The sequence below is a fragment of the Pseudophryne corroboree genome, chromosome 1 (genome assembly GCF_028390025.1).
Source record: "Pseudophryne corroboree isolate aPseCor3 chromosome 1, aPseCor3.hap2, whole genome shotgun sequence".
NCBI lineage: Eukaryota > Metazoa > Chordata > Amphibia > Anura > Myobatrachidae > Pseudophryne > Pseudophryne corroboree.
In genome coordinates, this window is record NC_086444.1 from 1153277855 (window position 1) to 1153294193 (window position 16339).

Genomic DNA, 16339 nt, shown 5'->3' on the forward strand with positions numbered 1-16339 from the left:
TATATTACACCCAATGAGGACATCCCTTCTACAATTTAGCCTGAATGAAAAATCTACTACTTCTTAATTGACTCATTTCTCATACTTCTTCTCTAGGTTTATATTGGCTGTTGTACCTGTAGTATTATCAGTTTTTCCCCTCCTGATACTTGGGCCGGGGTTGGTAAACCCTATAGATCTAGCTCTGTATACTTCTATCTGTTAGTATGACTATGATACCTGAATACCTGCTCAGTCGCTATGTTCCCTGTTTCATATATATGTATGACTTTAGTGACGTGTACATCCCTCCCCTCCCTATTCTTTTTTGTACCCCCCCCCCCCTTTTTTGCATTTGTTATAAAATTCAATAAATAATTATTGACGTTAAAAAAAAAAAAAGATTAAGAAGTTTGCCCAATCCTCACAAGCACCTCCATTGGCACTGTAATGTGGTATTATTCTGTGTATTGTGTGCCTGTCTTTACAATGATCGCTATTCACATTCTAGTACTTGTTATTACGCTTAATTGAGCTCATGCATTAATTGGAATTGAAGGTGTCCTCCGCGTTACGTGTTGAGAACAGGAAATGGTGTGATAAGGTACCATTACCAGCACCACTTCAGCTCCTTTTTCGCGGGACTGAGTTCAAGTGACTGCCAAAGCAGCAATGAAGATCATCCAAAACAAAACGTTGCCTGCTGGACAGGGTCTAGAAATGGGAAGGACACAACAAGACTGAAAAATGCTTAAAGTGCTAAAGTCCTAAAGGCATTTGTAAAGTGCCATGGCCTGATGTCTCCCAAGAGGATGAAATAAATATGCGTATCATCAGGACAGTGTATTGTGCTGTGTGAACTGCAGCAGCTGCCTCTAAGTAAGAGGTGGGTCTGATTCTTGGTCCCCAAGGTCCTCGAACTGAATCACATGGTGGGCAAGACAAAAGGGAGGAGTGGCCACGCAACCACTTTCAAACAAGAATTCAAAGTTCACATTCTATGACTACACCAGTGTATTGTTTGCCTTGGATACAACACTTGCACTTACTATAGTATTCATGTAACGGATTACCTTTTTTATGTCTCTTATCGCAATGAGACCCCATCCTTTGCCTTCAGTCTTCACTATCTTGGTCTCTGGATACTGGCGCTTGGTAAAGCCCTGATTCTGACACCTCCCCCCAGCCGGGCATACTTGGGGGTGGCATTCGTACATTAGCATACGATTCAGACATTCAGAGTCGTAGCCGCAGGGTTTGTCGCTGGATGGCTTACAATTGCACTTAGGAATTTCCGATATATCAGCAGTGTAAACTTGAACCTTGCCGTAGGGCTTATTCACCTAGTAAGAAAGAACACACTGAAAATGAATTACACTTGCAAAGTGGAAAACATCAGGTGAGCGCAATTTATCCAGAACGCTACCTTTATGTGCTTATAAGGCGGTGGCTTTTTCTCATTTTCCTCCGTTTCTTTTGCCTTCCTCTGCAACTTTAGCTCACAGTACCGCTCTTCTGCTTGCTGCAAAGCTAAGATGAAAAGAGCATTACAGTGTAGTGCAGACTCCTTACAGACACTTATTTATTACCAAGTGCTCTAGGGTAGAGGGGAACAAGTACCATTTTTGAAGACGTTGCCAATGCTTTTAACTCCATGATGTTTGCTGCCCCGATCCCCCTCCATATATGGAAATACCCGCGCCTGGTGCGTCCAATAATAATCTTTGGAACCGAAAAAGAAGACTGGAAACTCTCCAATTTCATGCTTCAGCTTCTGGATATTTGTAGGTATGTTTTTTGGGTGACACACTTCTGCAGGCCACCATCTAATACCAAAAGACAAACCAATTAGAGACATAATAAACACAACAGGGATGAAGAACGCAACATATTTAAAAGTTACCAAGAAGGAGGACAATTACGAATATGGTATGTTAGATACAAGACTATAAAAACATTTCACATTCAAAGACAATACCCAGGGAACCAGAAAACTCCTTAACAAATTCTGTGTATTAAAATTAGACTTCCCTTCAAAATGTCGTACCTGTAATTCCCCAATTTCACCCAAATGATGTCCTGATATCGCGGCTTCTTCCCCAGCCTGCAGTCATTGCAAAACCAGCTTCCATCTGGCATTTCAATATTCAAGCAGTCCGGGTGGAAAGCGGCAGGACAGGACTCACAGCACAAGAGGTTTCCACCTGCACCGAGGAGCAATTATGTTTATAAATAGGACTCTCTCAGATTACTGAATGTCTGCAACACGACAAGTCTAGAGTAGGCGGCCACCACCGTCTCAGGTATGTGCTACAGGCTTCTACCTAGTAGAGTATCTTTATTCAGGAGTTCTGCATGTCCAATACCAATTTTCACAGAATACTTGCATTACATTCACTGGGTAACCTTCTGCTATTATATATATATATATATATATATATATATACACACATATACATACACACACACATACACACACACACACACACACACACACACACACATACTGCCGATTTGGGGGAGTGACAAGTCCTGACCTCTTTGTTGGACCTGCGATGCCTGGCGTGTGCAACCCCCGTGGGTCATGCAGATGGTGTTGCTGATGTTCCGATGCAACAGGAGGAGTCTACTTATGTCAGACACATACCGCTATATTAACTTATTAGTGTTACCAGATTTTCTCTTTCCCCAAACTAAAGAAAAAAAAGCCCAAATAGTTATAGTAGTAATAAAACAATGACACCAAACATACCTTTGGAGCAGACAAAACACCAGCACACGTTGATGTGGGTGTGATGTGCTTTGTCCTTCCTGGCAGCGAAGTGTGCAGAACAGACGATACTGGAGGGAGACAGTACAGTGCATCCAGCAGCCATGCAGGACTCTCCACTGTGGTAAGCCACCGGGCAGCGGACACAGCGCACCAATTTTGCTGTATGACAAGAATCACGGCTTAGACTTCGTCATCATCGCTTCACTCAATGGACGTGACATAAACAGTGCAATAATTGTAACACCAAAGTTATGGTTTTCTATTGCGTTGTATACAATATCCAAAACAACCAATGTCTACTAGCTGACCAAGCTAATGTATAAACTGTCAGCATAGGGGTCATTTAGAATTCCCGAACCATTTCAGCAGCACCTAGCGTGTAACTGAGGGGCAGATGTATTAACCTGGAGAAGGCATAAGGAAGTGATAAACCAGTGATATGTGCAAGGTGATAAATGCACCAGCCAATCAGATCCTAACTGTTAACTTACATATTGGAGCTGATTGGCTGGTGCCTTTATCACCTGGCACATATCACTGGTTTATCACTTCCTTATGCCGTCTCCAAGTTAATACATCTGCCCCTGAGTCCCTAAGAGTTCTAACGTGATCAGAACACAGCAAAGTAATTGGCACTCTAAGAAGAGATGGCACATGGCCATGAATCAATAGAATCTGTACACTTTACTGATAAAAGCACAGCATTACACTTTTATATTACAGCAACAGTATGAAGTGTTTGCATGTGCACATTTAAACTATGTTCTACTGAACGCTGGGTTACAAAACACGTGTGGAGCTACCTCAAAAGATCAGAGGAGTAAAGCAGCGACCCTCTGTCATGGTGTGGATCATAGGGTCGGCAGTCATTAGGTCGACCACTACTGGTTGCCAATGACTAGGTCGACATCAGAAATATGCCGACACAGTCATTAGGTCGACATGGAAAAAGGTCGACATGGGTTTGTTTCTTTTTTGTGGTGTCGTTTTCTTCGTAAAGTGACCAGGAACCCCAATTAGGGCACAGTGTCTGCTCGCCATGCTTCGGGCAAGGTTACTATTCGCAATCCTAATCCACGTGGATCGGAAAATATGTCGACCTATGACCATGTCGACCTAATGCATTTTGACCAATAGTGGTCGACCTAAAGACCGGATCCGCTCAGTCATGTGCAGCTTTAACTATGAACTAGAGGCATTCAAAGCAAAGTCCTCATGCTCTGGTGGGACTATATAATGACTTTCTCCCAGAACCAGAATTCAGCTACATCAGCCTAACATTTTTTCGCTGCTACCTATAGGATCATTTAAACCAAAAGACAATCAGTTTTCGAGTAACATGAGAAATAACTAAGACTGAATTGTTAGTCTATATACCACATGTATCGCTGACTGTGCATCCACTGCGTATGCAGGTTGTCCGGCAAAATGGACAGACCAGCGATGACAAATGACCTGAAAGGGGATAATGTGAGAGACTGTTGTACAGTAACAAGCCCCACAACCCTAACAGGGCAGAAGAACTGGCCAGGCACCTCTGATATGAGAGAGCAGGAAAATGTGGTCTTTCCAAACGGTGTGCCGTAAGCATTGCTGCATCAGTAACGCAATGTAGAGGTATACAACATGCGAGTCTGAACCTCAAGTGGAATCAATAAGAATTTACTTACCGATAATTCTATTTCTCGTAGTCCGTAGTGGATGCTGGGAACTCCGAAAGGACCATGGGGAATAGCGGCTCCGCAGGAGACTGGGCACAAAAGTAAAAGCTTTAGGACTACCTGGTGTGCACTGGCTCCTCCCCCTATGACCCTCCTCCAAGCCTCAGTTAGGATACTGTGCCCGGACGAGCGTACACAATAAGGAAGGATTTTGAATCCCGGGTAAGACTCATACCAGCCACACCAAATCACACCGTACAACCTGTGATCTGAACCCAGTTAACAGCATGATAACAGAGGAGCCTCTGAAAAGATGGCTCACAACAATAATAACCCGATTTTTGTAACAATAACTATGTACAAGTATTGCAGACAATCCGCACTTGGGATGGGCGCCCAGCATCCACTACGGACTACGAGAAATAGAATTATCGGTAAGTAAATTCTTATTTTCTCTGACGTCCTAGTGGATGCTGGGAACTCCGAAAGGACCATGGGGATTATACCAAAGCTCCCAAACGGGCGGGAGAGTGCGGATGACTCTGCAGCACCGAATGAGAGAACTCCAGGTCCTCCTCAGCCAGGGTATCAAATTTGTAGAATTTAGCAAACGTGTTTGCCCCTGACCAAGTAGCTGCTCGGCAAAGTTGTAAAGCCGAGACCCCTCGGGCAGCCGCCCAAGATGAGCCCACCTTCCTTGTGGAATGGGCTTTTACAGATTTTGGCTGTGGCAGGCCTGCCACAGAATGTGCAAGCTGAATTGTACTACAAATCCAACGAGCAATAGTCTGCTTAGAAGCAGGAGCACCCAGCTTGTTGGGTGCATACAGGATAAACAGCGAGTCAGATTTTCTGACTCCAGCCGTCCTGGAAACATATATTTTCAGGGCCCTGACTACGTCCAGCAACTTGGAGTCCTCCAAGTCCCTAGTAGCCGTAGGTACCACAATAGGCTGGTTTAAGTGAAACGCTGAAACCACCTTAGGGAGAAATTGAGGACGAGTCCTCAATTCTGCCCTGTCCGTATGAAAAATTAGGTAAGGGCTTTTATAGGATAAAGCCGCCAATTCTGAAACACGCCTGGCTGAAGCCAGGGCTAACAGCATTACCACTTTCCATGTGAGATATTTTAAGTCCACAGTGGTGAGTGGTTCAAACCAATGTGATTTTAGGAACCCCAAAACTACATTGAGATCCCAAGGTGCCACTGGAGGCACAAAAGGAGGCTGTATATGCAGTACCCCCTTGACAAACGTCTGAACTTCAGGAACTGAAGCCAGTTCTTTCTGGAAGAAAATCGACAGGGCCGAAATTTGAACCTTAATGGACCCTAATTTTAGGCCCATAGACAGTCCTGTTTGCAGGAAATGTAGGAAACGACCCAGTTGAAATTCCTCTGTAGGGCCCTTTCAGGCCTCACACCACGCAACATATTTACGCCAAATACGGTGATAATGTTGCACGGTTACATCCTTCCTGGCTTTGATCAGGGTAGGGATGACTTCATCCGGAATGCCTTTTTCCTTCAGGATCCGGCGTTCAACCGCCATGCCGTCAAACGCAGCCGCGGTAAGTCTTGGAACAGACAGGGTCCCTGCTGGAGCAGGTCCTTTCTTAGAGGTAGAGGCCACGGGTCCTCCGTGAGCATCTCTTGAAGTTCCGGGTACCAAGTCCTTCTTGGCCAATCCGGAGCCACGAGTATAGTCCTTACTCCTCTCCTTCTTATGAGATTCTCAGTACCTTGGGTATGAGAGGCAGAGGAGGGAACACATACACTGACTGGTACACCCACGGTGTTACCAGAGCGTCCACAGCTATTGCCTGAGGGTCCCTTGACCTGGCGCAATATCTGTCTAGTTTTTTGTTGAGGCGGGACGCCATCATGTCCACCTTTGGTTTTTCCCAACGGTTCACAATCATGTGGAAGACTTCTGGGTGATGTCCCCACTCCCCCGGGTGGAGGTCGTGTCTGCTGAGGAAGTCTGCTTCCCAGTTGTCCACTCCCAGAATGAACACTGCTGACAGTGCTATCACATGATTTTCCGCCCAGCGAAGAATCCTTGCAACTTCTGCCATTGCCCTCCTGCTTCTTGTGCCGCCCTGTCTGTTTACGTGGGCGACTGCCGTGATGTTGTCCGACTGGATCAACACCGGCTGACCCTGAAGCAGAGGCCTTGCTTGACTTAGGGCATTGTAAATGGCCCTTAGTTCCAGGATATTTATGTGAAATGACGTTTCCATGCTTGACCACAAGCCCTGGAAATTTCTTCCCTGTGTGACTGCTCCCCAGCCTCTCAGGCTGGCATCCGTGGTCACCAGGACCCAGTCCTGAATGCCGAATCTGCGGCCCTCTAGAAGATGAGCACTCTGCAACCACCACAGGAGAGACACCCTTGTCCTTGGAGACAGGGTTATCCGCTGATGCATCTGAAGATGCGATCCGGACCATTTGTCCAGCAGACCCCTCTGAAAAGTTCTTGCGTGGAATCTGCCGAATGGAATCGCTTCGTAAGAAGCCACCATTTTTCCCAGGACCCTTGTGCATTGATGCACTGACACTTGGCCTGGTTTTAGGAGGTTCCTGACTAGCTCTGATAACTCCCTGGCTTTCTCCTCCGGGAGAAACACCTTTTTCTGGACTGTGTCCAGAATCATCCCTAGGAACAGCAGACGTGTCGTCGGAATCAGCTGCGATTTTGGAATATTTAGAATCCACCCGTGCTGTCGTAGTACTACTTGAGATAGTGCTACTCCGACCTCTAACTGTTCCCTGGATCTTGCCCTTATCAGGAGATCGTCCAAGTAAGGGATAATTAAGACGCCTTTTCTTCGAAGAAGAATCATCATTTCGGCCATTACCTTGGTAAAGACCCGGGGTGCCGTGGACAATCCAAACGGCAGCGTCTGAAACTGATAGTGACAGTTCTGTACCACAAACCTGAGGTACCCTTGGTGAGAAGGGCAAATTGGGACATGGAGGTAAGCATCCTTGATGTCCAGAGACACCATATAGTCCCCTTCTTCCAGGTTCGCTATCACTGCTCTGAGTGACTCCATCTTGAATTTGAACCTTTGTATGTAAGTGTTCAAGGATTTCAGATTTAAAATAGGTCTCACCGAGCCGTCCGGCTTCGGTACCACAAACAGCGTGGAATAATACCCCTTTCCCTGTTGTAGGAGGGGTACCTTGATTATCACCTGCTGGGAATACAGCTTGTGAATGGCTTCCAATACCGCCTCCCTGTCGGAGGGAGACGTTGGTAAAGCAGACTTCAGGAACCGGCGAGGGGGAGACGTCTCGAATTCCAATTTGTACCCCTGAGATACTACCTGCAGGATCCAGGGGTCCACTTGCGAGTGAGCCCACTGCGCGCTGAAATTTTTGAGACGACCCCCCACCGTACCTGAGTCCGCTTGTAAGGCCCCAGCGTCATGCTGAGGACTTGGCAGAAGCGGGGGAGGGCTTCTGTTCCTGGGAAGAGACTGCCTGCTGCAGTCTTTTTCCCCTTCCTCTGCCCCGGGGCAGATATGAGTGGCCTTTTGCCCGCTTGCCCTTATGGGGACGAAAGGACTGAGCCTGAAAAGACGGTGTCTTTTTCTGCTGAGAGGTGACCTGGGGTAAAAAGGTGGATTTCCCAGCCGTTGCCGTGGCCACCAGGTCCGATAGACAGACCCCAAATAACTCCTCCCCTTTATACGGCAATACTTCCATATGCCGTTTGGAATCCGCATCACCTGACCACTGTCGCGTCCATAACCCTCTTCTGGCAGAAATGGACAGCGCACTTACTCTTGATGCCAGAGTGCAAATATCCCTCTGTGCATCTCGCATATATAGAAATGCATCCTTTAAATGCTCTATAGTCAATAATATACTGTCCCTGTCCAGGGTATCAATATTTTCAGTCAGGGAATCCGACCAAGCCACCCCAGCACTGCACATCCAGGCTGAGGCGATTGCTGGTCGCAGTATAACACCAGTATGTGTGTATATACTTTTTAGGATATTTTCCAGCTTCCTATCAGCTGGCTCCTTGAGGGCGGCCGTATCAGGAGACGGTAACGCCACTTGTTTTGATAAGCGTGTGAGCGCCTTATCTACCCTAGGGGGTGTTTCCCAACGCGCCCTAACCTCTGGCGGGAAAGGGTATAATGCCAATAATTTTTTTTAGAAATTAGCAGTTTTTTATCGGGGGAAACCCACGCTTCATCACACACCTCATTTAATTCATCTGATTCAGGAAAAACTACGGGTAGTTTTTTCACACCCCACATAATACCCTTTTTTGTGGTACTTGTAGTATCAGAAATGTTCAAAACCTCCTTCATTGCCGTGATCATGTAACGTGTGGCCCTACTGGAAAACACGTTTGTTTCCTCACCGTCGACACTGGAGTCAGTGTCCGTGTCTGTGTCGACCATCTGAGGTAACGGGCGCTTTAGAGCCCCTGACGGTGTTTGAGACGCCTGGACAGGTAATAACTGATTTGCCGGCTGTCTCATGTCGTCAACAGTCTTTTGTAAAGTGCTGACGCTATCACGTAATTCCTTCCATAAGACCATCCAGTCAGGTGTCGACTCCCTAGGGGGTGACATCACTATTACAGGCAATTGCTCCGCCTCCATACCATTTTCCTCCTCATACATGTCGACACAACGTACCGACACACAGCACACACACAGGGAATGCTCTGATAGAGGACAGGACCCCACTAGCCCTTTGGGGAGACAGAGGGAGAGTTTGCCAGCACACACCAGAGCGCTATATATATACAGGGATAACCTTCTATAAGTGTTTTTCCCTTATATAGCTGCTGTATTGATTAATCTGCCAAATTAGTGCCCCCCCTCTCTTGTTTTACCCTGTTTCTGTAGTGCAGGACTGCAGGGGAGAGTCAGGGACACGTCCTTCCAGCGGAGCTGTGAGGGAAAATGGCGCTTGTGTGCTGAGGAGATAGGCTCCGCCCCCTTCTCGGCGGCCTTTCTCCCGCTTTTTTAAGGAAAAACTGGCCGGGGTTAAATGCATCCATATAGCCCTGGAGCTATATGTGATGTATTTTTTGCCATCTAAGGTGTTTTTATTGCGTCTCAGGGCGCCCCCCCCCAGCGCCCTGCACCCTCAGTGACCGGAGTGTGAAGTGTGCTGAGAGCAATGGCGCACAGCTGCGGTGCTGTGCGCTACCTTATTGAAGACAGGACGTCTTCTGCCGCCGATTTCCCGGACCTCTTCTGTCTTCTGGCTCTGTAAGGGGGCCGGCGGCGCGGCTCTGGGACCCATCCATGGCTGGGCCTGTGATCGTCCCTCTGGAGCTAATGTCCAGTAGCCTAAGAAGCCCAATCCACTCTGCACGCAGGTGAGTTCGCTTCTTCTCCCCTTAGTCCCTCGGTGCAGTGAACCTGTTGCCAGCAGGACTCACTGAAAATAAAAATAAGAATTTACTTACCGATAATTCTATTTCTCGTAGTCCGTAGTGGATGCTGGGGACTCCGTCAGGACCATGGGGAATAGCGGGCTCCGCAGGAGACAGGGCACATCTAAAAAAGCTTTTAGGTCACATGGTGTGTACTGGCTCCTCCCCCTATGACCCTCCTCCAAGCCTCAGTTAGGTACTGTGCCCGGACGAGCGTACACAATAAGGAAGGATCTTGAATCCCGGGTAAGACTCATACCAGCCACACCAATCACACCGTACAACTTGTGATCTGAACCCAGTTAACAGTATGATAACAAAACGAAGTAGCCTCCGAAAAGATGGCTCACAACAATAGTAATAACCCGATTTTTGTAACAATAACTATGTACAAGCATTGCAGACAATCCGCACTTGGGATGGGCGCCCAGCATCCACTACGGACTACGAGAAATAGAATTATCGGTAAGTAAATTCTTATTTTCTCTAACGTCCTAGTGGATGCTGGGGACTCCGTCAGGACCATGGGGATTATACCAAAGCTCCCAAACGGGCGGGAGAGTGCGGATGACTCTGCAGCACCGAATGAGAGAACTCCAGGTCCTCCTTAGCCAGAGTATCAAAATTTGTAAAATTTTACAAACGTGTTCTCCCCTGACCACGTAGCTGCTCGGCAAAGTTGTAATGCCGAGACTCCTCGGGCAGCCGCCCAGGATGAGCCCACCTTCCTTGTGGAATGGGCATCTACATATTTCGTCTGTGGCAGGCCTGCCACAGAATGTGCAAGCTGAATTGTACTACAAATCCAGCGTGCAATAGACTGCTTAGAAGCATGAGCACCCAGCTTGTTGGGTGTATACAGTATAAACAGCAAGTCAGACTTTCTGACTCCAGCCGTCCTAACTATATATATATATATATATATATATATATATATTTAGGGCCCTGACCACGTCTAGTAACTTGGAGTCCTCCAAGTCCCTAGTAGCCCAGGCACCACAAGAGGTTGTTTCAGGTGAAAACGCTGACACCCCTTTATGAAGAAACTGGAGACGAGTCCCAGTTCTGTCCTGTTCAAATGGAAAATTTTAATATGGGCTTTTGTAAGACAAAGCCGCCCATTCTGACAATCGCCTGGCCGAGGCCAGGGCTAACAACATGGTCACTTCCCATGTGAGATATTTGTCAACAGCATGGTCACTTTCCATGTGAGATATTTCAAATCCACAGATTTGAGCGGTTCAAACCAATATGATTTTAAGAAATCCCAACACTATGTTGAGATCTCACGGTGCCCCTAGGGGCACAAAAAAGCTGTATATGCAATACATCCTTTACAATCTGGACTTCAGGAACTGAAGTCAATTCTTTCTGGAAGAAAATCTACAGGGCCGAAATTTAAATGTTAATGAACCCCAATTTGAGGTCCAAAACACTCCTGTTTTCAGGAAGTGTAGAAATCGACCTAGTTGAATTTCCGTCGTGGAGCCTTCCTGGCCTCACCCACGCAACATATTTTCACCACATGTGGTGATGACGTTGTGCGGTCACCTCCTTCCTGGCTTTGACCAGGGTAGGTATGACCTCTTATGGAATGCCTTTTCCCCTCAGGATCCGGCATTCAACCGCCATGCCGTCAAACGCAGCCGCGGTAAGTCTTGGAATAGACATGGTACTTGCTGAATCAAGTCCCTTCTTAGCTCCCCAGGCCCTTAGTCCTCTGTGAGCATTTCTTGAAGTTCCGGGTACCAAGTCCCTCTTGGCCAATCCGGAGCCACTAGTATAGTTCATACTCCTCTATGTCTTATAATTCTCAATACCCTGGTTATGAGAAACAGAGGAGGGAACACATACACAGACTGGTACACCCACGGTGTTACCAGAACATCCACAGCTATCGCCTGAAGGTCTCATGACCTGGCGGAATACCTGTCCCGTTTTTTGTTCGGGCGGGACGCCATCATGTCCACCTTTGGTCTTTGCCAACGGTCCACAATCATGTTGAAAAACTTCCCTATGAAGTTTCCACTCTCCCGGGTGGAGGTCATGCCTGCTGAGGAAGTCTGCTTCCCAGTCGTCCACTCCCGGAAAGAACACTGCTGACAGTGCTATCACATGATTTTCCGCCTAGCGAAAAATCCTTGCAGTTTTCACTGCCCTCCTGCTTCTTGTGCCGCCCTTCTGTTTACGTGGGCGACTGCCGTGATGTTATCCCACTGGATCAATACCGGCTGACCTTGAAGCAGAGGTCTAGCTAAGTTTAGAGCATTATAAAATTGCTCTAAGCTTATTTATGCGGAGAGAATTCTCCAGACTTAATCACACTTCCCTGGAAATTTTTTCCCTGTGTGACTGTTCCCCAGCCTCTCAGGCTGGCCTCCGTGGTCACCGGCATCCAATCCTGAATGCCGAATCTGCGGCCCTCTAGAAGATGAGCACTCTGTAATCACCACAGGAGAGACACCCTTTTCCTTGGATATAGGGTTATCCGCTGATGCATCTGAGGATGCGATCCGGACCATTTGTCCAGCAGATCCCACTGAAGAGTTCTTGCGGGAAATCTGCCGAATGGAATTGCTTCGTAATAAGCCACCATTTTTACCAGGACTCTTGTGCAATGATGCACTGACACTTTTCCTGGTTTTAGGAGGATCCCGATTAGCTCGGATAACTCCCTGGTTTTCTCCACTGGGAGAAACACGTTTTTCTGGACTGTGTCCAGAATCTTCCCTAGGAACAGTAGACGTGTCGTCGGAAAAAGCTGCGATTTTGGAATATTTAGAATCCACTCGTGCTGTCGTAGAACTACTTAAGATAGTGCTACTCCGACCTCCAACTGTTCTCTGGACCTTGCCCTTATCAGGAAAGCGTCCATGTTTCTTTTAAGAAAAATCATCATTCCGGCCATTACCTTGGTAAAGACCCGGGGCGCCGTGGACAATCCAAACGGCAGCGTCTGAACTGATAGTGACAGTTCTGTACCAGGAACCTGAAGTACCCTTGGTGAGAAGGGCAAATTTGGACCTGTAGGTAAACGTCCCTGATATCCAGTGACATCATATCGTCCCCTTCTTCCTGGTTCGCTATCACTGCTCCGAGTGACTCCATCTTGATTTGAACGCTTGTATGTAAGTGTTCAAATATTTCAGATCTCACCGAGCCGGTTGGCTTCAGTACCACAATATAGTGTGGAATACTACCCCCTTCCTTGTTGTAAGAAGGGTACTTTGATTATCACCTGCTGGGATTACAGCCTGTGAATTGTGTGAGGGGGAGACGTCTCGAATTTCCAATGTACACCTGGGATATTACATGTAGGATCCCGGAGTTCCCTTGCGAGTGTTGCTGAAACTCTTGAGATGACCCCCTACCGCACCTGAGTCCGCTTGTACGGCCCCAGCGTTATGCTGCGGACTTGGCAGAAGCCGTGAGGAGCTTCTGTTCCTGGGAATGAGCTGCTTGCTGCAGTCTTCTTCCCTTTCCTCTCCCCCTGGGCAGATATGACTGGCCTTCGCCCGCCTGCCCGTATGGGGACGAAAGGACTGAGACTGAAAAGACTGTGTCCTTTTCTGCCAATATGTGACTCGGGGTAACAAAAGGTGGATTTTTCAGCTGTTGCCATGGCCACCAGGTCCAATGGACCGCCCCTTTATACGGCAATACTTCCATATGCCGTCTGGAATCTGCCTCACCTGACCACTGTCGTGTCTTCGTCTGGCAGATATGTACATCACATTTACTCTTGATGCCAGAATGCAAATATGCCTCTGCGCATCACACATATATAGAAATGCATCCTTAAAATGCTCTATAGACAATAAAATCCTGTCCCTGTCAAGGGTATCAAAATTTTCAGTCAGGAAATCCGACCAAGCCCCCTCAGCGCTGCACATCCAGGCTGAGGCGATTGCTGGTCGTAGTATAACACCAGTATGTGTGTATATACTGTTATGATATTTTCCAGCTTCCTATCAGCTGGCTCCTTGAGGGCGGCCGTATCTGGAAACGGTAACGCCATGTTTTTTATAAGCGTGTGAGCGCCTTGTCCACCCTAAGGTGTGTTTTCCAACTCGCCCTTACTACTGGCGGGAAAAAGGGTATACCGCCCATAACTTTCTGTCGGAGGAACCCCACGTATCATCACACACTTCATTTAATTTATCTGATTCAGGCAAAACTACAAGTAGTTTATTCCCACCCTACAAAATACCCTTATTTGTGGTACTTGTGGTATCAGAAATACGTAACACCTCCTTCATTGCCCTTAACATGTAACTTGTGGCCCTAAAGGAAAAATACGTTTGTTTCTTCACCGTCGACACTGGGGTCAGTGTCCGTGTCAGTGTCTGTCGACCGACTGAGGTAAATGGGCGTTTTTACAAGCCCCTGACGGTGTCTGAGACGCCTGGACCGATACTAATTTGTCCGCCGGCTGTCTCATGTCGTCAACCGGCTTGCAGCGTGTTGACATTATCACGTAATTCCATAAGTAAGCCATCCATTCTGGTGTCGACTCCCTAGAGAGTGACATCACCATTACAGGCAATTTTCTCCGTCTCCTCACCAACATTTTCCTCATACATGTCGACACACACGTACCGACCTACAGCACACACATACAGGGAATGCTCTGATAGAGGACAGGACCCACTAGCCCTTTGGGGAGACAGAGGGAGAGTTTGCCAGCACACACCAAAAGCGCCATAATGTATATAACAACCCTAGAAGGTGTTGTTTCTATATATGGGCTCTTAATATATAATTATATCGCCAATTTATGCCCCCCTTCTCTTTAACCCTGTTTCTGTAGTGCAGGGGAGAGTGGGAGCCTTCCTCACCAGCGGAGCTGGTCAGGAAAATGGCGCTGAGTGCTGAGGAGAATAAGCTCCGCCCCTTTCACGGCGGGCTTTTCTCCCGGTTATTAGGAAAACTGGCCTGGGTTAAATACATACATATAGCCTTAATGGCTATATGTGATGTATTTATTTGCCTCTAAGGTAATCTATATTGCTGCCCAGGGCGCCCCCAGCAGCGCCCTGCACCCTCCGTGACCGAGATCAGTGAGCCGTGTAGCAACAATGGCGCACAGCTGCAGTGCTGTGCGCTACCTTCATGAAGACTGAGGAGTCTTCTGCCGCCTGTTTCCGGACCTCCGTTCTGCCGTTCTTCAGCGTCTGTAAGGGGGATCGGCGGCGCGGCTCCGGGACGAACCCCAGGCTGACCTGTGTTCTGACTCCCTCTGGAGCTCAGTGTCCAGTAGCCTAAAACTTCAATCCTCCTGCACGCAGGTGAGTTGCAAGTCTCTCCCCTAAGTCCCTCGTTGCAGTGATCCTGTCGCCAGCAGGAATCACTGATTAGAAACCTAAAAAAAAAACTTTTCTAAACAGCTCTTTAAGAGAGCCACCTAGATTGCACCCTCTCGGACGGGCACAAAAACCTAACTGAGGCTTGGAGGAGGGTCATAGGGGGAGGAGCCAGTACACACCATGTGACCTAAAAGCTTTTTTAGATGTGCCCTGTCTCCTGCGGAGCCCGCTATTCCCCATGGTCCTGACGGAGTCCCCAGCATCCACTAGGACGTTAGAGAAAAACCTATACTTAAACTTTTTCACTAAGCAGCTCAGGAGAGCCACCTAGTGTGCACCCTTCTCGTTCGGGCACAAAAATCTAACTGAGTCTTGGAGGAGGGTCATAGGGGGAGGAGCCAGTGCACACCAGGTAGTCCTAAAGCTTTTACTTTTGTGCCCAGTCTCCTGCGGAGCCGCTATTCCCCATGGTCCTTTCGGAGTTCCCAGCATCCACTAGGACGTCAGAGAAATAGGCTTTATGTCGTCCGTCCATTATAAGTGCATCATATTGGTAACATCCTGACTTGGAATTCCAAGCTGAAGGAAGGCTGAGCACCAGTCTTACTCTAACGTTCCAATCCAGCTGGAAAAACTCTCACAAACACTATCTGTATCTATGCACACACTGACACAACATAGGAAACAAACTGCTCACCTTTGATTGTCCTGACATTTGAAGGGTTTGAAAGCAGGCAGCTGGCACAACGGTGAAGGGGGCAACGGAACCCTTTGTCGAATGCGGCATGAGGGTAATCTCTTAGACAAGAATCGTGATAAAATTTGCCACAATTTGGTGCATTACAACGTTTAACGTCTGCGTTTTTTTCTTTGCACACAAAACACGTGTGAATACCTAGACGGGGAAAGCAAGGGCAGGAGGGTGAAGAACACATATGCAGCTCTCTAAACTGCCGCTAAATCAGATAATAAGATTTTACTTACCGATAAATCTATTTCTCATAGTCCGTAGTGGATGCTGGGACTCCGTCAGGACCATGGGGAATAGCGGCTCCGCAGGAGACAGGGCACAAAATTTAAAAGTTTGACCACTAGGTGGTGTGTACTGGCTCCTCCCCCTATGACCCTCCTCCAAGCCTCAGTTAGGATACTGTGCCCGGACGAGCGTACACAATAAGGAAGGATTTTGAATCCCGGGTAAGACTCATA

General features: G+C 47.6%; 1 protein-coding gene across 2 annotated transcripts in view; it reads right to left on the reverse strand.

Annotated features, from left to right (window-relative positions):
• NSD2 (nuclear receptor binding SET domain protein 2) overlaps window positions 1-16339 on the reverse strand; it is a 158257-nt gene that overhangs the window by 46500 nt on the left and 95418 nt on the right. For both annotated transcript variants that reach the window (XM_063924799.1, XM_063924797.1), the window contains 6 exons: window positions 15828-16025; window positions 2732-2911; window positions 2027-2183; window positions 1600-1805; window positions 1406-1509; window positions 1053-1322 (listed from right to left, as the gene is read on the reverse strand). In XM_063924799.1, coding sequence (XP_063780869.1) covers window positions 1053-1322; window positions 1406-1509; window positions 1600-1805; window positions 2027-2183; window positions 2732-2911; window positions 15828-16025 — 1115 coding nt within the window. The remainder of the gene's footprint in view (window positions 1-1052; window positions 1323-1405; window positions 1510-1599; window positions 1806-2026; window positions 2184-2731; window positions 2912-15827; window positions 16026-16339) is intronic.